Here is a 23,882-nt window from a genome sequence, read left to right on the forward strand (position 1 = left end):
GAGTCTCCTCCTTTCCACGAAAGTCTTCATCGTATTAGTGTCAGTAGTAAATACAAGTGAGACGTGTACTGTTTGAGATCAGGGGTTTTGGAGAGAAAAACATTTGGCTGCTGGCTCTATATTTCAAGTATAGAACCTTAAACAATTGGCTGAGCCACTCAGAGCCTCAGTTTCTTCATAGGTAAAATGGAAATAATAGTAGTTTCATGGTGCCATTGCACACACACACGATATAGGACCCGTGAAGGGTGTGGCATAGTGCCTGGTGTATCATACAGTCAGGGGGAGAAAAAAAAAATCTCATGTCTTTTTTCAAAATAAACATTTTATTTAAAAATATATTTATATATTTTTTAAAAGAACACATGCCAACTTTGATATCTTAGCCGTTGCTTCTTTTCCTGGCAATCCACATTTCTTTCTGGTATTGTATAGTTCGGTAAAGGAGACCAATGTGAGCACAATACAGAGGTCCCCACAGAGAATAAATGCTGGCTTTTTTTTTTTTTTTCTTTTCTTTGCAAAGCACCTCTTTGGGTTTCTCCAAGGGAGAGTTTCAAGCACCCTTTTTCCTCACTGCAGGACCACTGGAGGGGAACTCTAGGAGGCAGTGTGGGTTCCCTTCCTTTGGAAAACGCTAGAATAACATCCAGGATCCCCATCATTATACTTTCCTCTTCCGTAAACACTCTGGAGATGTTAAACCATTTATAAAGGAAACTCATGTGATCAGTGTCCATGATGGGAGGTGATGAAAGAAGCTCAAGAGATGTTCAGGAGTTTGTTGGTCCTAATCCATTGGGGGGAAATCACCAAATCCTAGAATCAGAAGGAAGCTTACTTGTATGTTATCAGCTCTAGTGATCTTATTCCAATTTCCCTGGTAAACAGAGGAGAGCGAAATTCCTCCCAGATCTCTCCCTATCTTGAAATCATCTTCTAGTGCCTAGTCTCAGCCTAGCCAGGGGTCCTCTGAAAATGTGGATTCTAGAATCAAAGCCAGCTCCTTAACACAACCGGAGCAGCTCTTGGAACCATAGGACCATCTTGTTCCAGAACCATCTAAGAAAGAACTAGAATTTCAGCAGCTGAACCACCCTGCTGGTTTAGACTGGATTTATAGGAAAACAAAGACCCCAGACTCTTTTCACTTTGAGTTCTCTCATCCCTGACAGCAAACTGGGTGCCAGCCCTTGTGGGCTTCCCCAGTGGCAAATGAAGGCCTGGGTGGGGGGCAGGGCAGCAAGTGCTTTCCTCCTAATGGCTCATGTGGGAACTCTTTCCCCCCCAAATGTCCCTTTTGCATAGAGACCTAGTTATAAAAGTCAAAGACAGGGGCTGGGAGCAATAATAATAATAATAATAATAATAATAATAATAATAATAATAAAAGCTTCCTTCATCTTTCCCTGATTTTCAAGGTGTTTCTGTATCTGGCAATGAGAACAAACCCTAAAGCTCTCACAGATGGTTTAAGTGGTGGGGGAAATGGAGAGAACTCCCAAGTGCTATGCTGCTGTTTGACCTCAGAGACAAGCAAAAAAAAAAAAAAAAAAAAAAAAGTTACTGTGGGTGATAACTTGTGGCAGAAAAAGGGCCTTCTACTCTCACTTCTGGAAAAATGAAGGATTTCACACACACACACACACACACACACACACCCTTTTGTTTTGTTTTGTTTTGTTTTGTTTTGTTTTAATTAGAGCTAAAGGTTTCTGGTTTGAGGACTGGGAGATTCCCAGTGTTCTTGCTTGTAGGAAGCACAGCTCCCCCATCACTGAATTTGAACCATGTGTATTTTGTCAGGTTAGTAGTGGATGTCTGGTGTGCCTGGCACAGGTCAGACATCAGGTTAGTTGTCCATTGGATGAGGAAACTGGATGCCGGAGCTTTCAGTGGGCCAGCATTTGTTTCTGGAAGAGCTAATGGAGTTTAAATATATTTTGAAAAGGACTGTCTTGAATGCTTGGGATAAGTTTTTTGAGTGTTTTTCCAGATTAGAAATAAATGTCTTTTAATCGTGAAAGCCACCAGTGCACAGACCCTTGACTATTCAGGTGGAAAGTCTCTTGGCTTCCCTCTCTTTCTTTCCTCCTTCCCTCCCTCTCTCCATCCCTTCCTTCTTTCCTTTCTCCCCTCCTTCCTTCCCTTCTTCCATCCTTCGCTTCCTTCCTTCCTCCTTCTCTCCCTCTCCTCATAACAGAATGAGTGTTGTCTTAATAATATTGTTAGAAGCAGGGCTACTGCTAATGAGCACCAGCTTAATGAGAGCATTTACACAAAGGCATTTTCTGACTCTGTTGGGTAAGTTTGAACCCATGGGGCTGCAGCCACATTGGGATTGGTACAAACTCTGTGTAGGTCTGCTTCACCACGGTGTGTGTGTGTGTGTGTGTGTGTGTGCACACACGCATGTGCACTAGGAGCCTAGAGAAAACAATGTGTGGTTATCTCCAGGCTCTGAGAGCATTAAGAAACTCGAACGTGGCCATCTTCAGAAGTCTCTGTGCATCTCCCAGTCATGCCCAAATGATCTCCAGAAAAGAGGATGCACTTAAGAGTTTAAAAGTACTTAAAATAAAAACGCCCAATAGGAGACAGATGAATTAGCATGGTCTAGCTGGTCCACTGGGTGCAGCCAACTTCTTCAATTTTCTCCCAGGTATCCCTGGTTTGATACAGTAAATCTCCCATCTGATCTATGGAGAGACAGAGTGAATATCATACGTGGAGCCTGTGGGTGGGTGGGGGCTGAGACCAAGAATCCAGGGGTCCGCTCTGTGCTAAGTGTGTCAGATGGCAGTAGCAATATCCTTTGTTGGCTGTGATGTGTGTGTGTCGGTGCTGGTAATTCCTACAAAGGTCTTAATGAAAATGCACAGTCTTAAAGTACAGCATCCTCCCTACCAAGTCTAGTCCTTCTGCTAGAAATACCTCAGGTAGGGACACTACAAGTTTGTTTTCCGAAGGCAGCAAGGTGAGGGGCGGGGGGAAGAGCATAAAAATTGCACAATGTGGCACATGAAAAATGTACTGACCAGCAAGCTTCATCAAGATCCAAGTAAAGCTTCAACATCAGAGGGACAAATGTGAGGAAAGCGTTAATAAGATTTTCTTCCCCGTAGCCTCACCTCCATGGAAAAGACTGGTAATTCTTCCCTCTTGATTTTTGGTTCTGATGAATGACATAAAGGCAAAATGAAAAATGTACCATGTGAATGTCTGAAAGCACAACGCAGGTCAAGGAGTGTAAAACCGGGTTTCGTGTCTCTTTGATGCTTTTCTACGAGAGACTGTATTTACCATTCCCAGCAACTCATGGTGAAGCTGTTCAGTCATTCCACATCCATATCCCTTGTCAAGATGAGCGTGTTCATGGGAAGCAAGTGGCTGTGAGTCATCAGGCTAGAGTCGTTAGTCATACACAGAGAGGCAACATGCAGTCTGTTGATGAATCAGGAACTCATAGTGAGAAAGGCCGAGTATCATTTCACAGCAAATTGGGGCTTGAGGGCTTTTGGTATAGAACTCTCCATAACACTGCATTTCAAGACACGTACAAATATACACACGTGTGCAGACCTACACATATGCACATATATATGCACACATATATACACACATACATATGCATATGTATATCTCTATACACACACGCATACCTGCCCCCACAAAAGACTGGGCAGCTTTCAGAGCAGCAGTCCCCCCCCCAAACACTCTGTGTTCACACATGTTTACAAGCTAACAACGGAATGACTTCTGAATCTTTGGTTTATCAAAAAGAGAACTTCTAAAATCACAACATTTTTGGTTATCTTCTCCATAAGTGCACAGTGAATATTATTATTATTTTTTTTTACAAAAGAAGAAAACAGTGCCTTAGTGATTTAAATTAAAAAAAACCAACAACAACAACAAACCAACCAACCAGCAATAGCTACTTTCTACAGCATGCAACACTATGAGACGGTGAGTTGGAGCCACAGTGAGCTTGAGAGAGACCGTCCTGCCATTTGAGTTTTTCAACTCCCAGCAAAAGCACGAGGTAATGAGGAATGCACACAAGACCATCGTCTTCCTTCTTTCCTTCGTGTTCCATGCGCAACCGTGTTTTCTTTTACTGACTCAGACCTGAAACACTCTCTCCTTGTAAATATAATTCAGATCTATCTTTACAATGTAATGGTTTCCAATTTCCCCAAAACCACCCAAATCAATGATTGCTATGAATCAAAATGGGAGCAGAATGAGCTTTGAGACTGATGGGCCACGTCACCAGTTTTTTTCCCCCAAGGACATTCTTTCGGCCTTTTTCTTTCTTTCTTTCTTTTTTTTTTTTTTCCAGCAAATGATGCATACGGAGAATGAGTTCTCTGGGAGAACCTGGTGTTTTAGCCTTTTAAAATATGGCTTTATTAGGGGTATGGCAGCTTGTTAGATCTGAGGAGTCCCTCTTGATATTGGGGCAGAAAGAGTTTCAAAAGAAGAGCAAGAAGAGATTGGTATCTTGAAAGAAAAGTGGGAGAAAGATAAACTGAAGTAGACCACCAACCCCCTCCCCCCCAAAAAAAAGTTGGATCTCCCTAAATAGTTATCCTGTTGTACTAATCAATGGTACTTATTCTCATGACACATGAAACAGTGATTTTTAGGCCTGTCTGAACGATTCCTGGTATGGCTTCCTGAAGCTAGAGATAGTCTTCTCTTCTGCTTATGGGGTCACTTCCAGTCTTTGAAACTAAAGGGGGTTGTGTTGGGGAACCTTCAATGGCAGGAGGCTTTGAGTTTTGTTGGAGTTTTGGTTCTTGACTGTTTCATGGTACTTATCACCACAGAGACAGTTGGAAGTGATCTAGCTACTGGCTGGCAAAGAAGGGAAATTCTGGGTAGGGTTCTTTGGACCAGATATAGGTTAGTTGTTATCTGGGATCACACAGAGTCCTGGGTTAAGGCCTGGAACCACCCCAAGGGGGCAGCTTTGCGGCCAGGGGACACTGAGTTGACTTCCTTTCCCTGGGAACGGACTGGTTCTGTCTCTCTACTTTACCTCAAAAACCTAACTGAAGTTGAGCCTGACTTCTGTTTTGAGAGACAAGGAGGGAAGTGATAGGAAGCAGCCTCCACCCCACCACGAGTATATCTTCCAGAAACAGTGATGGTCATGCTATAACCCCTAGACATCTTTCCATAGTATGTCTCATAAATTCACGAGAGAGGCTTACCATGTGAGATCTTGCCCGAACCATGCCCGCGAAAAATTATGGGCCACGAGAATATTGGTGTTTGAAAAGGCAGTGAAAGAATTTCTTTTTGGGGGTGGGGTGGGGGTGGGGGCATTCTTGATCTGAGAAAGCACATTCTGGAATGCATTGCTGAAATCATTAGCAGTCACTGACTGTTGGTGAATATTACATTATATATATAAAGACTCCTATTTGTTCTCGCTGATGGTCACAGAAGTCTCCACGGTTTCTTTGCAATTCCCTTGTCCTCTTCCTCTCCTCCTCCTGCTTTTGGATGGTATGAGTGTCTTTGGTTGTGTGCTGTCCCCCGCGGGACTCCCAGCGGTCTTCCTCAGCGCCCCGGCCTCGGGCGCCCTACCATTGCTGTAAGTGCAGGTCCATGGGGGAATTCAGGTTGAGATCCGTGACATCCAGGAAATCAATGTTAAAGATGCTGGGGCCGCCCGTGCCGAGGGAGCTAAAGCTCGGGGTGGAGCTGGGCGGAGTGAGGTCCAGCCACTCCATGGTCTCCCACGGGGATTCGGTAAAGCTGAGCTGCAGCCCGCTGCTGTCCACAGACGAGGGCGAGAATTGAGTCTGCATTGGGGACAGGGGGCCCGGCAAGATCTCGTGTGCGCTGAACAGCTCCTCTGCAGCCTTCCCGGACAATCCATCCACGATCCCATCGAAAGGAGGCTCCTCGCTCCCAATTTTGAGAAGGGCGACATCGCTCACCTTTCCTAAGGGGCTCTGGGAATTTAATAAGACTTCAAGGTGCTCGTCGCTGTCGGCGCCGTAGGGGTCGAAGGAGAGCTGGGCCCCCGAAGACGAGGGCTTGGCGAGGGCAGCAGTGGGGCTCCGGGAGGACCCGGCTATCTTGGGGACTTTCTGAAGACACGAATGATCCTCTCTAGCGTCGGCTGGCATTTCTGGTGGCAAAACACAACGGGAACTGTTAAATGGCTTCAAGTGGAACAGGCTACATAGGATGGATCTTGGTTGTGTGTGTGTGTGTGTTTTAAGATTGTATGTATTTATTCATGAGAGACCCAGAGAGAGAGGCAGAGACACAGGCAGAGGGAGAAGCAGGGTCCGTGCAGGGAGCCCAATGTGAGACTTGATCCCAGGACCCCAGGATCACACCCTGAGCCAAAGGCAGACGCTTAACCACTGAGCCACCCAGGCGTCCCTACATAGGATGGATCTTTGGAACAAAGGAGTCACATTTAGACATGAGAGATGGCCTTTCTGGTCACTGCTTCTTCACCCAGTCTCATCCTCGAAAGTGCTCCTTCTGTGCCCAGTTCTTCTCTCCCGTCCCTCCCCAAACACTTTCTATGTGGCAGTTCCGCTCTCATCAGCCACCTCTCCAAGAAGGTCCCTTGACCTGCTCCTTCACTGACACCTGGCTGTCCCCAAGGACACTGCATCCTCCTTACAGTCTCAGTGGGGGAGCCAGAGGTGAGTCATCAGGCGCCACACCACTGCCACCTTCTGATTGTCACCCTCGGCATCCTCCTGCCAGCTCCTCGGTGGTTTCGGTGGTTTTGAGGGTTGCGCCGCCATCCCCGCTGGTCATCTCCGGGTCCCCCTCCCACAGGCACTGAAAACCCCATTCCCCAGTTCACTGCCCTTCCCACTTCAGCTCTTGTCCTTCTCTGTGACTTCGGCATCCTGGGAAGGGGCTGAGTGTCCAGTGGCCTCCCAGTGCCTTGACACCCTACCGCCTCCACTCCAGTGCTCCCTCCATCCCCACTCTGTTGGACACCCTAGAGCCCCAAATACTGCATCCCCTGGAAGCTCAATCTCAAGCAAAATCTCCCCTCTCCACCCATCCCCTCCCATTCCTCTAGTTCATTTATTAAGCACCCTGTGATGACAGTTTCTCAGCCACTTGGGGTCACTGCAGTCTAGACTCTAGTACTTTCTCCATCCAGCAACCCCCTTGGCTCTCGCTTCTTTTCCTGCCTAGCCAGAATGCTCTGCTCCACCATCATAGCTCCATCTTATAAATATTCTCAATCCCTTTGCTCCTTTCTCCTTGCATCATATTCCTGTGGCAAAACCCCACACCTAGGGGCACCCGGGTGGCTCAGTCGGTTAAGCGTCTGCCTTCAGCTCAGGTCATGATCTCCGGGTCCTGGAATCAAGCCCTGCATGGGGCTCCCCACTCCATGGGGAGTCTGCCTCTTCTTCTCCACCTCTCCACCGCGCTCATGCTTGCTCAAATAAATAAAATCTTTAAAAAAAAAAAAAAAGCCACACCTGGATGAATCTTGGTTGCAAGAGAAAAATGACACAATGGAGCTGACTGGTCTCACTTTAGATTCATGATCACAATCCTATCAGTGGCACTTAATACAGCCTAGAACTCTACTGTGCTTCCCCAGAGAATTCATTCATGAGGGATTTATAACTGTCCTTGAATGGTTCTTCGGTCCTCCAATCTCCCATGCTCTCCTCCTGCACCCTTACCTTTGCTGATCTGGCCATAGATTTTATTAAAAATATAGGGTGTCTGACATCACCCTCTCCTCTGTCTGCTACAAAAACTTACAAAGATACACACACCCATGCCCATCTTTTTCTTCTTCCTCTTGTTACGATGTAGGAATTACCTGTTCACTTGCCTGTTGTCCATCTGCCTTCCCAGACTGCAAGCTCCACAAAGGTGGGGACTTGGTCTGGTGCGGCCCTGAACCTAGTACCATGTCTGGCCACTCCTTCCCCAAACCTTAAAGTTCTTATCGAAAGGCTTGGCCCTGCGGTGTGTTTGTTTGGTTTTTCCTATCTACATGTTCTCCTTATATGATTTTAATGCATCTGTGTGGTTTCAAATTCTGGGCATATGCCATGTAATTCTTTTAAAAATAAAGGAATGACCAAAAAGGAGGCAAAATGAACATGCTGATCTATCTTTCTTTCTTTCTTTCTTTCTTTCTTTCTTTCTTTCTTTCTTTCTTTCAAGCCTGGAATGACATCTGAGCATGAATGGACCATCCAGCAGGAGATTACTAATTGAATTTCATTTTGGGTAGGTAGCACAAAACTTGCTTTGTCTGCTCTCTTCTTCTTCTTAACAGGTTAGGGAGATTGGGATTGGAAAGGCAGAGAGAAATGGGAAGAACAAGAGGAAGCGCTCAGGGAAATAGTGATTGGGTTGGGAATGCAAACTGGCACAATGATTGGTGAGCAAGCTCCTAGAACAGAGGGACAAAAGTCGCTGAGGGAGTCAGCCGCTGTGCCTGAACGGCGAGCTCATGTGAAGTGACACTGTACCTGTTCACGGCTTTTGGCTCTGACCTCCAGTGCGCACCTGACCTTGGTCCCAAGGGTTTATGTGCCCCCAGAGCACATGCAGGTGCAAAGGATCCCAGGGGGCAACACATAGGCAGTCTTACCTCCACTTTCAATGAGGACATCGAGGAGCTCATCCATCTGCTGACTCCGAGTCATTTGCTGTTGCAAAGTAAGCAGAGGAGAACAGAGAAGTGAGAAGGTGGCCTACCTCTTCCGTGGGAGATCTTGAAGCAGGGCTACAGAATTTCGAACTAGGTTTGGTTAAGGAGGGTTTTCTTCTTAATTGTGGTAAAATACACACAGCATTAACATTTATCATCACAATCATTTTTAAGCATCCAGACATTCACATTATCCTGTGACCATCCCCATCATCTGTCTTCCAGAACTTTATCATCTTCCCAAGCTGGAACTCTGTCCCCATCAAACATGAACTCCCCATCCTCCTCCCGCCAACCCCCGACGACTACCATTCTGCTTCCTGTTCCCACGAATCTGACAAATCTGATACCTCCTAGAAGTGGATTCATACAGTGTATTTCCTTTGATTACTGGTTTGCTTCACTCAGTATAATATCCTCCAGCTTCCTCCATGTTGAGACATGTGTTAGAATCTCTTTTCTTGTTAAGACTGACTAGCATTGGGACACCTCAGTGGCTCAGTTGTTGAGTGGTGGCTCAGTGGTTAAGCATCTACCTTTGGCTCAGGGTGTGACCCCGGGGTCCTGGGATCGAGTCCCACATCGGGCTCTCCGCAGGGATCCTGCTTCTCCCTCTGCCTGTGTCTCTGCCTCTCTCTCTCTGTGTCTCTCATGGATAAATAAATAAAATCTCAAAAAAAAAAAAAAAGACTGACAGACTGACTAGTATTAATTCTGTATTTTTTTTTAAAGAATTTATTTATTTATTTGACACACACACACAGAGCAAGCACAAGTAGAGGAAGCCGCAGGCAGAGGGAGAGGGAGAAGCAGATTCCCCACTGAGCAGGGTCCCCCCAATTCGGGGGTCCATCCCAGGACCTTGAGATCATGACCTGAGCCAAAGGCAGACGCTTAACCGACGGAGCCACCAGGCACCCCTTAAATCTATGTATTCACCCCATTTTGGTTAATCATTCATCCATCGATGGCCACTTGGGTTGCTTCTCCCCGTTTGTGAATGATGCTGCTGTGAACATGACGATAATTGGCTGATCACACGAATAAAGCTCAGTGTTCATTTCAGACAGGAAAGCTCCTGAAACAACCTATAGCAAGAGAAGGGGAGAAGGACGCAGAGTGCTCCCCACAAGAGTCCTTCAGAGTGAGTTCGGCTGAGAGGCTTCTATCCCAGGAGCAGGGCTTCTTAATACACAGAGAGTATAGACGTCTTTCTCACTTTGAAGTGACAGATCTGCTTCCTGTTGGGGGGCTGTGACTCATGCTTTCCTGGTTCCTCGCTGCAAGGGCCTATGGAACCTGTAGACACTTGTAAGGTATATGCTCCTTCCCTCTGGCTCATCTGAGTTGTATGGTAGAGTCTTATTTATGGAAGTCCACTTTGCTTGATCTTTTCCTTTTCTTTTGAAACCATAAAGGATCTGTGGATGCTTCACAGATACCAGAGGCAGAAAATGGGGAGAAGAGGGGCACATACCGATCTCTTGCCCCTGAGAGCCCACTCCCGGTACACAAAGGCAACAATAATCGATACCACGGGAGCGCTGCTCAGAGAACGAGTCACCTGCCAGTCCAGAAGGCATTAGATGTCTACAGGGTCTGGCAGGTAATGGAAATGAGCCAAATATAGAACAGGATAGAGGGATAGAATGCACAACCAGTGCTGTGGTTCAAGGAGGCAGTGGATACTTTGTCCTCCCATAGAAATGTGGCTCTGCTGTTGCTAGATCCTCTCATTTTTTTCAGAAATGAGAAAGCCTACTTTTCGCCTAAAATCTCCTGACATTTAAAAATACTCTTTAAGCCAAGTGAAACCTAACTGCAAGCTGAATTTGATCTGTGGGACACCAGCATGCAGCAGCTGACGTAATCCTTCCTTGCGAGGTCAGGAGCATACAAAGGGCCATCTGATTTTTTTTTTCCAAGCCCAGACCATTTGAAACAGAAGATCATTAACTGCTTTCCTTTTTTTTTTTTTTTTTTTTTTTTACCTTTTATTTGGAAAATTTCCCAACATAAATGACAGTAGAGTCATGATGATGACGGTCATCAATACTTTGCCAGGATCACAGAATTCTGAAACTAAGAACGAACCTAACAAAAGTATCACACTGACACAACTGCTCCCCTCTACCTGAGTACCTACTTCCTGCCTGGACAATGGGGTAAAAGTGCTACACTCTCTAGAATCCTTACAAAGTAGATAGGGACCCTATTTTATATCACAGAAGTTGAGGACTTGTCCAACCTTATTGACAGTGGCAGCTGGTACAGCTGACGCCGAGTCCAGGGGCCTGGATGCCCAGCGGGACCTCTTCTCGGCCTGCCTTGCACACCTTCTGTGCACTGTGCACCCGCAACATCTTCCTGCAATTAGCCTTCCAGGCCCTTTGCCCATTTTCATCGAGGGATTCCTGACTCACTCAATGTCACCATCTACAAACTGCATGAAGCTCAATGATGAAAAACAATGTCTATTTAGGCCACCTGCTTCTCGACAGAGGACACATCTTGCAAAGTTACCTGCTTTACGGCATCTTCATAGGATGGAGGCTGGGTTATCTCTGGAACTGCTGAAGTTGACTTGGAAAAAGTTGGGGATGGAATTGAAAACTTTGGCCCTGTCTTATCGGAAGAAGAGTGTAAACCAGCCATCTGTGGGGGTACAAGGCAGAGAGAGAGTCAACTCATGTGTTGGAAATGGCACGGCTTCTGTTTTTATAAACTCCAGGCTCGATTTTTGGAAAAATTGATATGAGGGGAAAACAAAAGAGTTAGGGGTTAGAAAACAGCCCTGATATATTGACAGTAGTTCACATCATGGGCATATCATAGGTGGATCATAGTCCATATCTGAGGGCACGTTAGGATGGCAGATTCATTTCTCCCTCTAGGATGAACCCTCTTTGCCTAGGAGAAAAGGATATAAAGTAAGAGTCCAGTTCAACGCGAAGAAGCCCATAACCCCAGGAATTCCCAGAGTACTTTACTGCCTAGGGCATTTCATTCCTAACGGGGTGCATGCATCTGCAGAGAGGGGGAGGCATTGCTGGGGTATCTCTTTAGGAACCAGCCTTGTGTATTATGAGTGTTCTACGGTGTGCCTGGGGCATCTCAGGGTCTCTGTTCCCAAAGGACGCCTTGTGGCAGGTAGCGCTTCTGCATCATGGCCATCTTGCTTGTCTTCTTCTTATCACCTCCGCATTAGTCTGTGGAACTCCCATACCCTGGTTCTCTCCCATCCCTAATTTTCACCTGCTGGTATGTATCACCTTGTCTTTTTCCCCACTGAGACACAGCACTGTGACTCAAACTCTCTGCACTGTTCTAGACCTTTCCACAGATCCACATACCTTCTGCTTTCTCAGGCATTATTTTCCCATGTGCCGCTATCCCAATCTTCAACACCACAGAAACTGGTTGGTTTGCCGTGTTCTTTCACAAACAAACCACGCTAATTTTAGTGCTCGTGATTTCTAGGACAACCCCGGGAGATGGCTCCTTGGAACACCCTATCTGTACATCCATGTCAGCCTGTTCAAGTAGATTTGTTTTTTATCTAACATGTACTTGTTTCTGCTTTTGAACCTCCTCATTTGGAGGACAAAGCCGCAGAAGAGGGAAGAGGCAACATTTACATCTTTTCCCAGGTGCCTACCTTTGGCTGGACACCTGGGCTTTTGGGACGAGAGCTGCCACCAGCACCATGACTGCTGTCTGCCTGGGCTCCAGAGAAAGGCGGGTGGAGGCTGGAAGGCTGGGGAGAGAAGCTTGCAGGATGGCTCTCATGTGCCCCTGAGTTCTGAAAGGAAGAAACAACCAATGAAGTGGCCTCCAGCTGCATATTTGAGGGCTTTTGCTGAGAATCCTGTCCCTACCCTGGGTCTTATCTTTGCAAATCTCCCTAAATCTCATTATCAAAGTCTCAAATCTGGCTTTATACACACCCACCTATTGCTCAAAAACCTTCCATGGCTCTAGTCAGCCACAGCATTGGGTCTCCCCCTGTAACCACTGTTCAACATGCTTCAGGTCAGGTCCCACTCCCTTCAAAAGCTTATGTTCTACTAATTCCTCCCCAAACTTCCCTCAGCATGCCTTGCACATCATACTTCCCTGTCTTTCCCCACACAGAATGCTCTTTTACCAGGACACCTGGGTGGCTCAGTGCTTGAGTGTCTTTTTTCAACTTAGGGTATGATCCTGGGGTCCTGGGATCGAGTCCCACATCGGGCTCCCTGCATGGAGCCTGCTTCTCCCTCTGCCTGTGTCTCTGCCTCTCTCTGTGTGTCTCTCATGGATAAATAAATAAAGTTTAAAAAAAAGCTCTTTTCCCTACTCTTCCTTTCTTTCTTTTTTCTTTCTTTCTTTTTTTATTTTTTAGCTCTACCCTTCTCATTGAGTCCAACCCTTTTGTAAAACCTTCCTGAACAAACAAAAACCAAAAAACCAAAAAAAAAAAAATATCAAAACCCTCCTGGACCTTTCTAGTCCTTCATGACCAATCCACTTCCCCCACCCTCCCCAACACTTCATGCAGCGTTTGATGCCAGAAGCACACATCAGGCATGTTCTTCTGTATTGCTCTTTATCTTTTTACCATGTAACTTGTCCACGTTCTCAGAGAGTGCTTTGTAAACTATGAATCACTGCACAAATGTTAGTTCTTCTTGAGAGCATCCATAGCGTTAGAATGGTCTTAGGGTCCGGAGCTGTGTTTCCAGAACTATTTTTACCTTTGTTGCCTAGGACACTGTGCTCTCCGTAAACGTTGTCAACAGTGATGCTAATCCAGGCGAGGTCCCCACCCCTCCCAGAGTGCCCACTCAGGAGTGGACATAGTTTGCTTGAATGTGTTCCTCTGGCCAGTGCATAAAAGCATATTCCCATTATCTATGGCCACACCCCATATTACCAGAGTCCATAACATCCAGTGTGTGAAAGGCATGTCCTTTAGAATCAGCTAACCCTGGGTCCCTGTGATCCTGGACACCTGGTTTAACCTCCTTGAGCCTCATCTTCCTCAGTGGCAAATAAAGAATAAGGAATTGGAGCTCAGAAAGCTGTGACAATTAACGGGATCACTCAGAGGCATACCTCTTAACACTGGTCATGTGGCAGGATCCAGTGATGGGGGGTATGTTCCTATTTCCTTTCCCATAATGTAGATTTCAGAATTTCTGATGATATCACTTTTTAAAAAAGATTTATTTATTCATGAGAGACACACAGAGAGAGACACAGGCAGAGGGAGAAGCAGGCTCCCTGCGGGGAGCCCAACACGGGACACGATCCCAGGACCCCAGGATCACGACCTGAGCTGAAGGTAGATGCTCAACCGCTGAGTCACCCAGGCGTCCCTGATGATCTCATTTTCTTTCTCAGAGAGGCTTAAGTAGACTTTCCTAATGACTCCTGAGCTACGTGGATAAGGAAAGTGTCTCATGATCGCCTTGGTTGAGTCTTTGAACTAGTTACTCCCGTAAGCCGTCTCTACAACTGCCTCCCATTCTGCTCCAGCCACATAGGCCTTCCTTCTTCTTCTTTTCTTCTTCTTCTTCTTCTTCTTCTTCTTCTTCTTCTTCTTCAAGATTTTATGTATTTATTCATGAGACAGAGACAGAGAGAGAGAGAGAGAGAGAGAGGCAGAGACACAGGCAGAGGGAGAAGCAGGCTCCATGCAGGGATCCCAATGCAGGACTCGATCCCGGGTCTCCAGGATCACGCCCTGGGCCAAAGGCAGTGCTAAACCGCTGAGCCACCTGGGCTGCCCGGACCTTCCTTCTGATCTCTGAATATTCCACACACAACTCCCACCCTGGGGCCCCTGTGCTTAGGATTCTTCCTTTACCCCAAATATTCACCAGGCTCTCTCCCTTACCTCCTCAAATGGCCCTGGATTTAAAGTTTTTGATTTAAAGTTGCAAATCTGAAAATGTCCTGCCACCAGCCCTCTCTGCTTTCTCTCCATAAGATCTATCATCTCCTAATACATCATATATTTCACCTGTTTATTTTATTTGCTGTCTGTCTTCCCATGAGAATAGGGATTTCTGTTTGGCTAGTACAGCACTCATCCCCAGAGACGAGAGCAGGGCCTGGCACACAGGAGGTGCTCAGTAACTCTCTGCACTGTGCAGACCAATAGATGGAGAGAACAGGAGGGGCTGGTAACTTCCCCTTTGGCTCTCTTGAGGAACTGGTTTGGCCTGTGGTAAGGCTTTATACCAACGAGTCCTGAAAAGGGGGGTTGGCAATCCGGCCCACCACCTGTTTGGATAAATGAAGTTTTACTGGAGCACAGCCATTTGCATTCCTTTACAAGTTGTGCACATCTCTGTTCATGACACAAGAGTCCTGCTGAGTGGTTGTGACACAGGCCCACACGGCCCACGAAGGCACAATAGTCATCATGAGCCCTTTACAAGACAGTCTTGCCAACCTCAACCTCAGAGAGGGGAGTCTGGTCTACCACCAAGACCGGAAGTTGCTTTTGGGCTTCTGGTAAACCCTTTCCGTTAAAACTTCCAGTGTGGGCTCTGGAGGCCTCAGCAAGCCACGCCCCACATCCAGAAAGCAGGGGTGCATGGGGGGCATGGGCAGGAGTTCCTACCTGTGCAGTACACACCTGGCCGCTGACAGGTGAGGAGATCCTGTGCCCTTCTCCTTGGGCGCCTGAAGAGGAGGGCAGGAAGTAATGGTTGTTGGGTGATGGGGGCAAACTGATGTGCTGCGGGCTTTTGACAGCCCCCAGGGGCGAGTGCTGAGGGGAGCACTGGGGGCTGAGAAACGTGGAAGGCAGCGCGTCGCTGGGCCCCGAGGAGGCCTCGGCGCAGGGAGCAGGCCCCAGGGGCCGGCGCCCAGCCGCTTCGCAGGCCTGCGCTTGGCCCTCTGAGCCGTGGCCTTGTCTCTTCCCAGATCTCTGCTGGGGCGCGAAGGGACAGCTGGAGACGGCGTCCTCCTGCTTGATGGGGACGGCCAGGAAGGGCGGCGGTGGCGGCTTCTCGGGGCAGTGGCTCCTTTTCTGCTTCTGCAGCTGCAACCTCAGCTCCTCCACGTGGCGCTGCTCCTGCTGCAGCTTCCAGGTGAGCTCGTTGATCACCTTCTGCTTCTCCACGAGCATCTTGTCCTTCTCCGAGTCCAGCCCGTCCAGCTCGGGGGCGAGGGGGCCCCCGTTCAGGCTGCTCAGGAGGCTTTCCTCGGTGCACGCGTGGACCGGGGACGGGTGCAGGCAGAGGGACGGGGACGCGTCGTTGAAGGTGTCGGGCAGGGACCCGGCCCCCGACAGGTCGGACGAGGCGGGCGAGATCGGGGGGCTGGAGCTGGTGCTGCCAAAGTGGTAGAAGCCGTTGGATAAGGCGCTGGTGGTCGGGGAGGACTGGTAGCCGGGCAGCGAGCTGCTGGGCGTCACGGGGAAAGTGACCGTGGTTATGTCACCGAAGTTGGCCACGGGGTTCCCAGAACAGTCCTGGAAAGGCCGCAGCCGGTCCATGAGGGCCGTCTTGGTGCCGGACACCGGCAGCCCCCGGATTCGAAGCTGCTGTCTTAACTCAGAGACCTGCAGAAACCGGGAGTGGTGAGTGCACCGTTTTTAAGGACTGTCTTTAAAAACACAAAAAGTATTACATCAGCTTTAAAACATCACAGTGGGCTTTTACAACATCCGCTTTCCTATTACTTGGTGACCCCCATCCCTGCCCTGCCCTTGATAGCAATAGGTTTTGCACCGTGCTTTTTTTTTTTTTCCCCCACGATCCCAGAATCCTAGAAATGTATAGCCCACGTGAACCACAGAGGTCACCTACTCTACTACTTTCCCACCCCCATCCTGGTCCTCGCCCCATCTTACGGCTGGGAAGACTGATCTCTGCTTGGGTTTAGCCATCAGCAGGTCAGGCTGAGACTCCAGGTCTTCTGCTCCTAGGTCACCCCTTTCCCTGGCAGGTTCTTTCTGTCCTGAGTTCTCCAACTTGAACAGGTGAGGGAACCTCAAGCCCCCAAAATATAGCACAGACAACCCAGCCCAGCCCTGAATTTCTGCTTCAGTGGGGCTGGGGTGGAGACTGAGAGTGTACATTTTTAATGGGTTCCCAAGGGATCCTGATGCCACTGGTCCTAGGATCAGTTTTTGAGAACTATGGTTCTCCATTAACACCTATATCTTGTTTTTTTTTTTTCTTTTTTAAGATTTTACTTATTTATTCACGAGGGACAGAGAGAGAGAGAGAGAGAGAGAGAGAGAGAGGCAGAGACACAGGCAGAGGGAGAAGCAGGCTCCCTGCAGGGAGCCTTGCAGGACTCGGTCCCGGGACTCTGGGATCATGACCTGAGCCAAAGGGAGATGCTCAACCACGGAGCCACCCAGGAGGCCCTGTTTTTGTTTTTTAAGGATTTATTTATTTATCTTGAGCGAGAGAGCCTGATGCAGGGCTTGATCCCACCACCCGAGATCATGACCTGAGCTGAAATCAAGAGTTGGAGGTTCAACCAACTAATTCATCCAGACACCCCACTTATGTCCTAATTTTTTCCCTTTTTAAAAATTTAAATTCAATTTGCCAACAGGTAGTATGACACTCAGCTTACATCCATATTTTAATAACTGGTTAGATAATAGTCACATACTGAGAGAGAGCATGCCAGGATAAGACCATCGGTTCAAATCCTGACCTTGCCTCTTACTAGCTCAGTGATCACTGTGTGTCCATTTCCCTTCTGCAAAACAGAGACAATCATATTGACCTTATATGTTTTTGTGAGGATTAAAATGGCTTAACAATTGTAAAGTGCTCGGAATAGAGTCTCACAAATGGTTAGTGTGGTATAAGCGTTTGCCATGATTATGTTGATTCACATGGAATAATTTCATCCCTGCATTTTTTATAATTTTCATCAATGATAAGCTACAGATATCTAAAAGTATGGGAACTAAATTAATCATACCGTCTATGAATGATGGAATACTTAAATCCATTAAAACTGATGCTAAATACATTTATATATTTATTTATTTGTTGACATACCATAATGAATAACTGTTTATGGTATATTTTTAAGTGAAAAGTAGTTTGAATGGTTGATTCTATTTTTCTAAGAATTATATAAATTTGTGTGTATGTATATAGGTATTTAAACCTATGCTTGCAGATGAAAATATGTGGATAAACATAGGCTAAAGTGTTAACAATGCTTCTCTCTATCTCTGCATCCTAAACATTTCACATATTACTTTTGTAATTAAAACAGGAAACATTAAATATCTAAGAGTCAGTAATTCCATAAAACACCTAGAAGAGCATATAGGGAAATATTCTTCTGATATTCTGCAGGGAAAGTTCTTTTGAGCCTAAAAGCAAAGAAGGTGATCCTAAAAATACTGACGACAAAAATCAAAAACCCCTATAAGTCAAAAACACCAAAGGAAAATGCAAATGCTGATAGCAGCCTCAGACAAAAATAATTGCAGGACAAATAATAAAGTGTTAGTAAGCTCGATGTACCAAGTGTGCCTAACAAACCCCTGAAATAAATCAACACAAATGGGAAATGGGCGTGGTCACAGATGAAAGATACATTTTTTTTAAAACGGCCAATAATGTACATGTACCAGCAGTAGTAATCCAAATAAATAAGTATAGACATATTTCTGCACTCATCAGATTGACAAAGGAATTAATTACACTTTGCATTATTGAAACAGCAGCAAAAATGAGCAAATAAAAATTTGTTTTTTAAAAAAGTTTCTTAATACCTTGTTATTCCAGTGTGGTCCTTAGACCACCAGCTCTGACGGCATCTGAAGACGTGTTAGAAATGCTGACACTCAGGCCTCCTCCCCACATCTACTGAATCAGAACCTATATTTTACCCGGAGCCCCAGGTGGTTTAGTGTGTACATTCATGCTTGAAAAATGTTGCCTCAGCACTGTTTCTGGCGGTAGATTGGCACAAACATTCAGGACAGAAATTTTTACAATATGTAACTCTTTGGCAAGAATTTTAGTATTTTGGGGGGACATCTGGGTGGCTCAGCGGTTGAGCGTCTGCCTTTGGGCTCAGGGCGTGATCCCCGGTCCTGGGACCGAGTCCCTCGTCGGGCTCCCTGCACAGAGCCTGCTTCTCCCTCTGCCTGTGTCTCTGCCTCTCTCTCTGTGTCTCTCATGAATAAATATATAAAATCTTTAAAAAAATTAAAAAATTAAGTTTACAAGGAAATATATTCTGCAATGCTATCTGTGGGTCAATTATCTTTTAAAATACTCTTTGTTTCTCCCTATACTATCATGTTTCAATAGTAAATAATTACTTTATAATCACTTAGAAGTTATTTTAAAAGGATTATAACAACTCACTCTGCCGCAAGCGTAAGCATACCACCACCCCCTTCGTCTTTCTGGTATTGTTTTGTCATTTTCTCTCAGATTTGCTGGGTTGAAAAAGTGAAGAATGGCAACTCATTATTGTTTTAACTTTGAATTACTTAAAATTAATGAGTTCTATGTTTATTTTTAGAATATGTTCTGACACTGAATATTTTAAACTACATCATTAAATAATGAAGCTCATATTCCAAAATAACCTGAATAATTGTTGAATTTAGTTTACCTTACATTTCAGAGTATTATGCTGTGTGGGCTTGCTTGGGACAAAGGTTTGTGTACACTCACTGATGTTTTTTAATTGCCAATCACTCTTTCAACTGCATATTATGGAAAATGTCGAACATATATAAAAGTCGATAAAAAAGTATAACAAACCCACGTACCCATCAACCAGCTTCAACAACAATCCATCCATGCCCAGCCTTGATTCATTTAGACCTCAAACCACTTCCACTCCATTTCCTGAATTATTTTGAAGTACATCACACAATTTGATCTGTAAATATTTTGATATCTTTCCTTAAAAAATAAGTGCATTAAAAAAGCATGGATCAAAGGCCATTATCATAACTAAAAACCCACATGAACAATTATTTCTTAATATCCATCATATTTTTCCCAGTTTTTACATTTCCCATTATTTTCTTGTTTCTCCCTCATGCTATCATGCTCTCTGGCTCTCCAGTTTCTTAGATACATGAAAAAAAAAAAAAAAAAACCAACCACATACTACATTAGTAAAAAAGTACATATACTATGATGTTACCACGTATACATAAAAAAAAAAAAAAAGATTTATTTATTTATTTATTTGAGAGAGAGTGAGCAAGAGTTGGGGTCGGGGCAGAGGGAGAGGGAGAATCTTAAGCAGGCTCCCTGCTGAGTGCGGAGGCTCCATCTCATGATCCCAAGATCATGACCCTGAGCCAAAACCAAGAGTTGGATGCTAGGGACACCTGGGTGGCTCAGTGGTTGAGCGCCTGCCTTCAGCTCAGGGCATGACCCTGGGGTCCCGGGATCGAGTTCCACATTGGGCTCCCCACAGGGAGCCTGCTACTCCCTCTGCCTGTGTCTCTGCCTCTCTTTGTGTGTCTTTCATGAATAAATAAATAAAATCTTAAAAAAAAAAAAAGAGTCAGACGCTTAACTGCTCCACCCAGGTGCCCCCCACGTATAACTTTTAATGAGAAATCAAACTCTTTTTCTCAGTGCTTTTCCCCTTTTACTCTTTTTAAGTAAAACATAAGCATCTGGGGAGAACAACCACCTTTGATACCTTATCTTTCCGATTGCCTGTTGTAAGGGTCACCTTCATTAATTCCTCCTATTTCTTCCTTTTCCAAGGAAGGAGGTGGTTATATCACCTGCTTCCTTTATTCCCCTTCTCTCCTTCCACCCTTTCCACTCTTTCCAATTGCTCTCCTTCCATCTCTTTCAGTCTTGTGGCTTCAACGAACCACCCTACTTTCCAGACGATTCCAAAATTTCTGTGCCTAGCCTGACAACACAGTTGAGCTGACCTAGGTTGGTATGTTTCTAACTGCTTGGAAACTGGATAGACTTTCCCTCTTGGTTGTCCTGATGGTACTTATGACTCAATTTCCCCAAACTGAATGCACTTGCCAATACCCCTTCAGATCACTTCCCCATTCTATCCTCCTGTTTCCTGCCCCTGGTATCCCAATCCTGAGTGATACCTCTCCTCATTCACCCAGTGGCCAAGTCCAATTAAGGTTTCTCCATCTGTCCATCCCCTTTTCCATCCTCATCTTGAGTGACAAAAGAAAACCTTTGAGATCACTCAATTAAAAATGGAACTTGTCTCCAATCCAGTAATCATACGACCGGATATTTACTAAAAAAAAACAAAAACAAAAACAGGAATTTAAAGGCATACTTGGATCTCTATATTTAGAGCAACATTATTTAAAATAGCCAAATTATGGAAGAAGCCCAGTGTCCATTGATAGATGAATGGATACAGAAGATGTGGTATATGTATACCGTGGAATATTACTCAGTCATAAAAAATAAAAAATCTTGCCATTTGCTATAACATGGATGGAGTGAGAGAGTATAATGCTAAGTGAAATAGGTCAGTCAGAGAAAGACAAAATACCATGTGATTTCGCTCATATGTGAAATTTTAGAAACAGAGCAAAGGAAAAAAGAGAGAGAGAGAAAGAAATCAAGAACACGCTCTTAATTATAGAGAGCTAATGGTCACCAGAGGGGAAGTTTGTGGCAGGATGGGTGAAATACGTGATGAGGATCAAGGAACACACTTGTTGTGATGAGCTTTGGGTGTTGTACAGAATTGTCAAATCGCTATATTGTGTACCTGAAACTAATACAACCCTGTATTAGTTAACTCTACTGGAATTTAAAATTAAATAAAATAATTAAATTAAATTAAATTAAAACAAAACAAAACAAAATCACTCACTTAAGTTTAAACCCCAGCTTTGTCATCTATAACCTGGTTAATTTGCATAACCTCTTTCTGGCGGGGCGGGGGTGGGGGTAGGGGTAAGCAAGACATTTATACAGTTACCATATGACCTCAGTGAAACTTGTGCCTACAGTATAAATGGTAAACTCACAACTGATCACTAAAACTTTACAACATGCAACACATGTAGGGATGTTAAGTTGATATGATAAATGTCATATGTCTCCCAAATATAACTCCAGACTTCCTACTTTAATTTCTTAAAATACACAAATCAGTGTTACCAGAGAAACTAAAACTAAATCCTATGAATTTACCAAACTTATTCATAATTTAAAGGTTCTTAGGCTTCTACAGGATGAGATCTAAGTCTATTTTCAGATGTTAGCATCCTGGATTGACTTGTGGGTTCTGGAAACAAGACAAAGTTGTCAAATGATCAGATCAAGGTGAGATGGCTTCTACAGGTCTGAGGAGAAAATGTAGAGATAAAAGAATCTCTTTTACATGTTAACCTGTGTCCTCATAGAACTAACATATTTCCCTCACTTCTCTTACCTGTGCCATTAGGGTTGATGTTAGATTTATTAACAATATTTTTCTCCTAGGGGTACCTGGGCGGCTCAGTTGGTGAAGTGTCTGACTTTGGCTCAGGTTGTGATCTCAGGGTCCTGGGATCAAGCCCCGCATCGGGCTCTGTGCTCAGCCGGGAATTTCCGTCTCCCTCTGCTCCTCCCTCCACACATGCTTGCTCTCTCTCTCTCTCAAATAAATAAATCTTTAAAAACAATAAAACCTTTAAAAACAATTAAAAAATCTTTAAAAAAACAGTATCTTTGTTCTATATAGAAAATCATTTTATAGCATTCATGATAAAAGTAAGTATCAAAAATATTTGATATGGTTTATGCCTTACTCATTTGATAATGAGTTAGACCTTATTCATTTAGCCTCTTCGAGGTCCTGATTTTTATGTTCATATTTAAAACCTATTCTGCAGGGTGAAAATGGAAGCAAATCTATACAGCATGGTCAACTGATAGTTTACACTAAAAAAATGTCAGTTGCTGCTATCATCATTTCCCAGAACCTATGCTAATTCTAACTCTAGCCAGCCAATTGTTCTGAGCATGTGCCATCAAGGAAATCATCTTTGGTGGCTCTGCCAGATGGCACATCACCCATGACTATGGGTGGGACTATGTTGTCTGGGGTCAAGGAAGCTTCAGATGGACATGAACTGGGCTCCCATCCTAAGGTAGGCTGATTTTTTCAAAATCTTAAAAAAAACAAAAACTTTTTGAAAAAGATTTCTCACAATCCTGAGATCAAGACCTGAGCTAAAATCAAGAGTCAGATGCTTAATCAACTGAGCCACCCAGGAGCATCTAAAAAATCTTTTTTATTGTGGTTAAAGATGTACGGGCATCAAATACACTATTAGCACTTCTAAGTATGCAGTTCAGTGGAATTACTACACTCACACTGTTGTGCAAACATCACTATTATCTATCCCCAGAACATTTCCCACATTACAAGCAGAAACTGTGTACCCATTACACACCCACTTCTCTTTCCTCCTCTCCCCAACCCTGGCAGTCACCATTCTACTTTTTGTCTCTTTGAATTTCTCTAGGTATCTTATAGAAGTAGACTCATATGATAGTTGTCCTGTTGTGTCTGGCTTACTTCATTTAGCATATTGTTTTCTAGATGAGAGGACCTAATTTAATACCTCCATGGATTTATGACCTGGGGAGTGAAGGTGGGTGACTTGCTCTGGAGGGCATTATCACAGGCCTATGAGATCCTCTTCAGGTCTGTGGATGCTAAATTGGAACGAGCTCAATGAAAACCTAAGCATTTTTATTCCAAGTGGAAGGAACAGAGGAGCTTTTGATATCATAACCCAAGATACATTTTATTGACTGCAGTTGGCCATTGGCAGCCATAGAATTAATCTTCTTTCATTTGAAATAATCCCAATCTCACCATTCCCCCAAGGCAGACAATGACCAAAGACGGGGAATGGGAATAGAGAGTGACCAATAAAGGCTTGAGAAAGCCTGGCACGGTGAAGACCATGGGGATCTGTAGGAATTTGGCTTTTCAGGGACAAATGATAAGGTCCTTTGGGGAGGAGAGTAATAGGTGGGTGGAAACCAGATAAACAGTTGGAGTCAAAGACAATGGGGAGGCATTCAGGGGAGCAGGTGTGCTCACACATTAGAGAAGTCAAAGGCACCGCCACTGCCTCCTTCAGTTCTTTTGTAAATAGCGGATGGATGAACATGCCAATCATGAGCCCAGCTCTGGAATGTGTGAGGCTCAGCTCAAAGCCCAGGGTCATTTCAATGAACGGAAG

General features: G+C 45.0%; 1 protein-coding gene across 20 annotated transcripts in view; it reads right to left on the reverse strand.

Moving 5' to 3' along the window:
- Positions 1-307: 307 nt before the first annotated feature.
- Positions 308-23,882, reverse strand: part of MYOCD (myocardin) — a 306,072-nt gene continuing 282,497 nt past the window's right edge. For 18 of the 20 annotated variants that reach the window (XM_072821087.1, XM_072821089.1, XM_072821084.1 and 15 more), the window contains 5 exons: positions 15,297-16,241; positions 12,342-12,485; positions 11,207-11,338; positions 8,624-8,681; positions 308-6,151 (listed from right to left, as the gene is read on the reverse strand). In XM_072821087.1, coding sequence (XP_072677188.1) covers positions 5,598-6,151; positions 8,624-8,681; positions 11,207-11,338; positions 12,342-12,485; positions 15,297-16,241 — 1,833 coding nt within the window. In that variant the 3' untranslated portion in view covers positions 308-5,597. The remainder of the gene's footprint in view (positions 6,152-8,623; positions 8,682-11,206; positions 11,339-12,341; positions 12,486-15,296; positions 16,242-23,882) is intronic. The other 2 variants (XM_072821080.1, XM_072821078.1) reach the window with 1 other exon arrangement.

This window comes from Canis lupus, chromosome 3 (genome assembly GCF_048164855.1).
Source record: "Canis lupus baileyi chromosome 3, mCanLup2.hap1, whole genome shotgun sequence".
NCBI classification, from domain to species: Eukaryota; Metazoa; Chordata; class Mammalia; order Carnivora; family Canidae; genus Canis; species Canis lupus.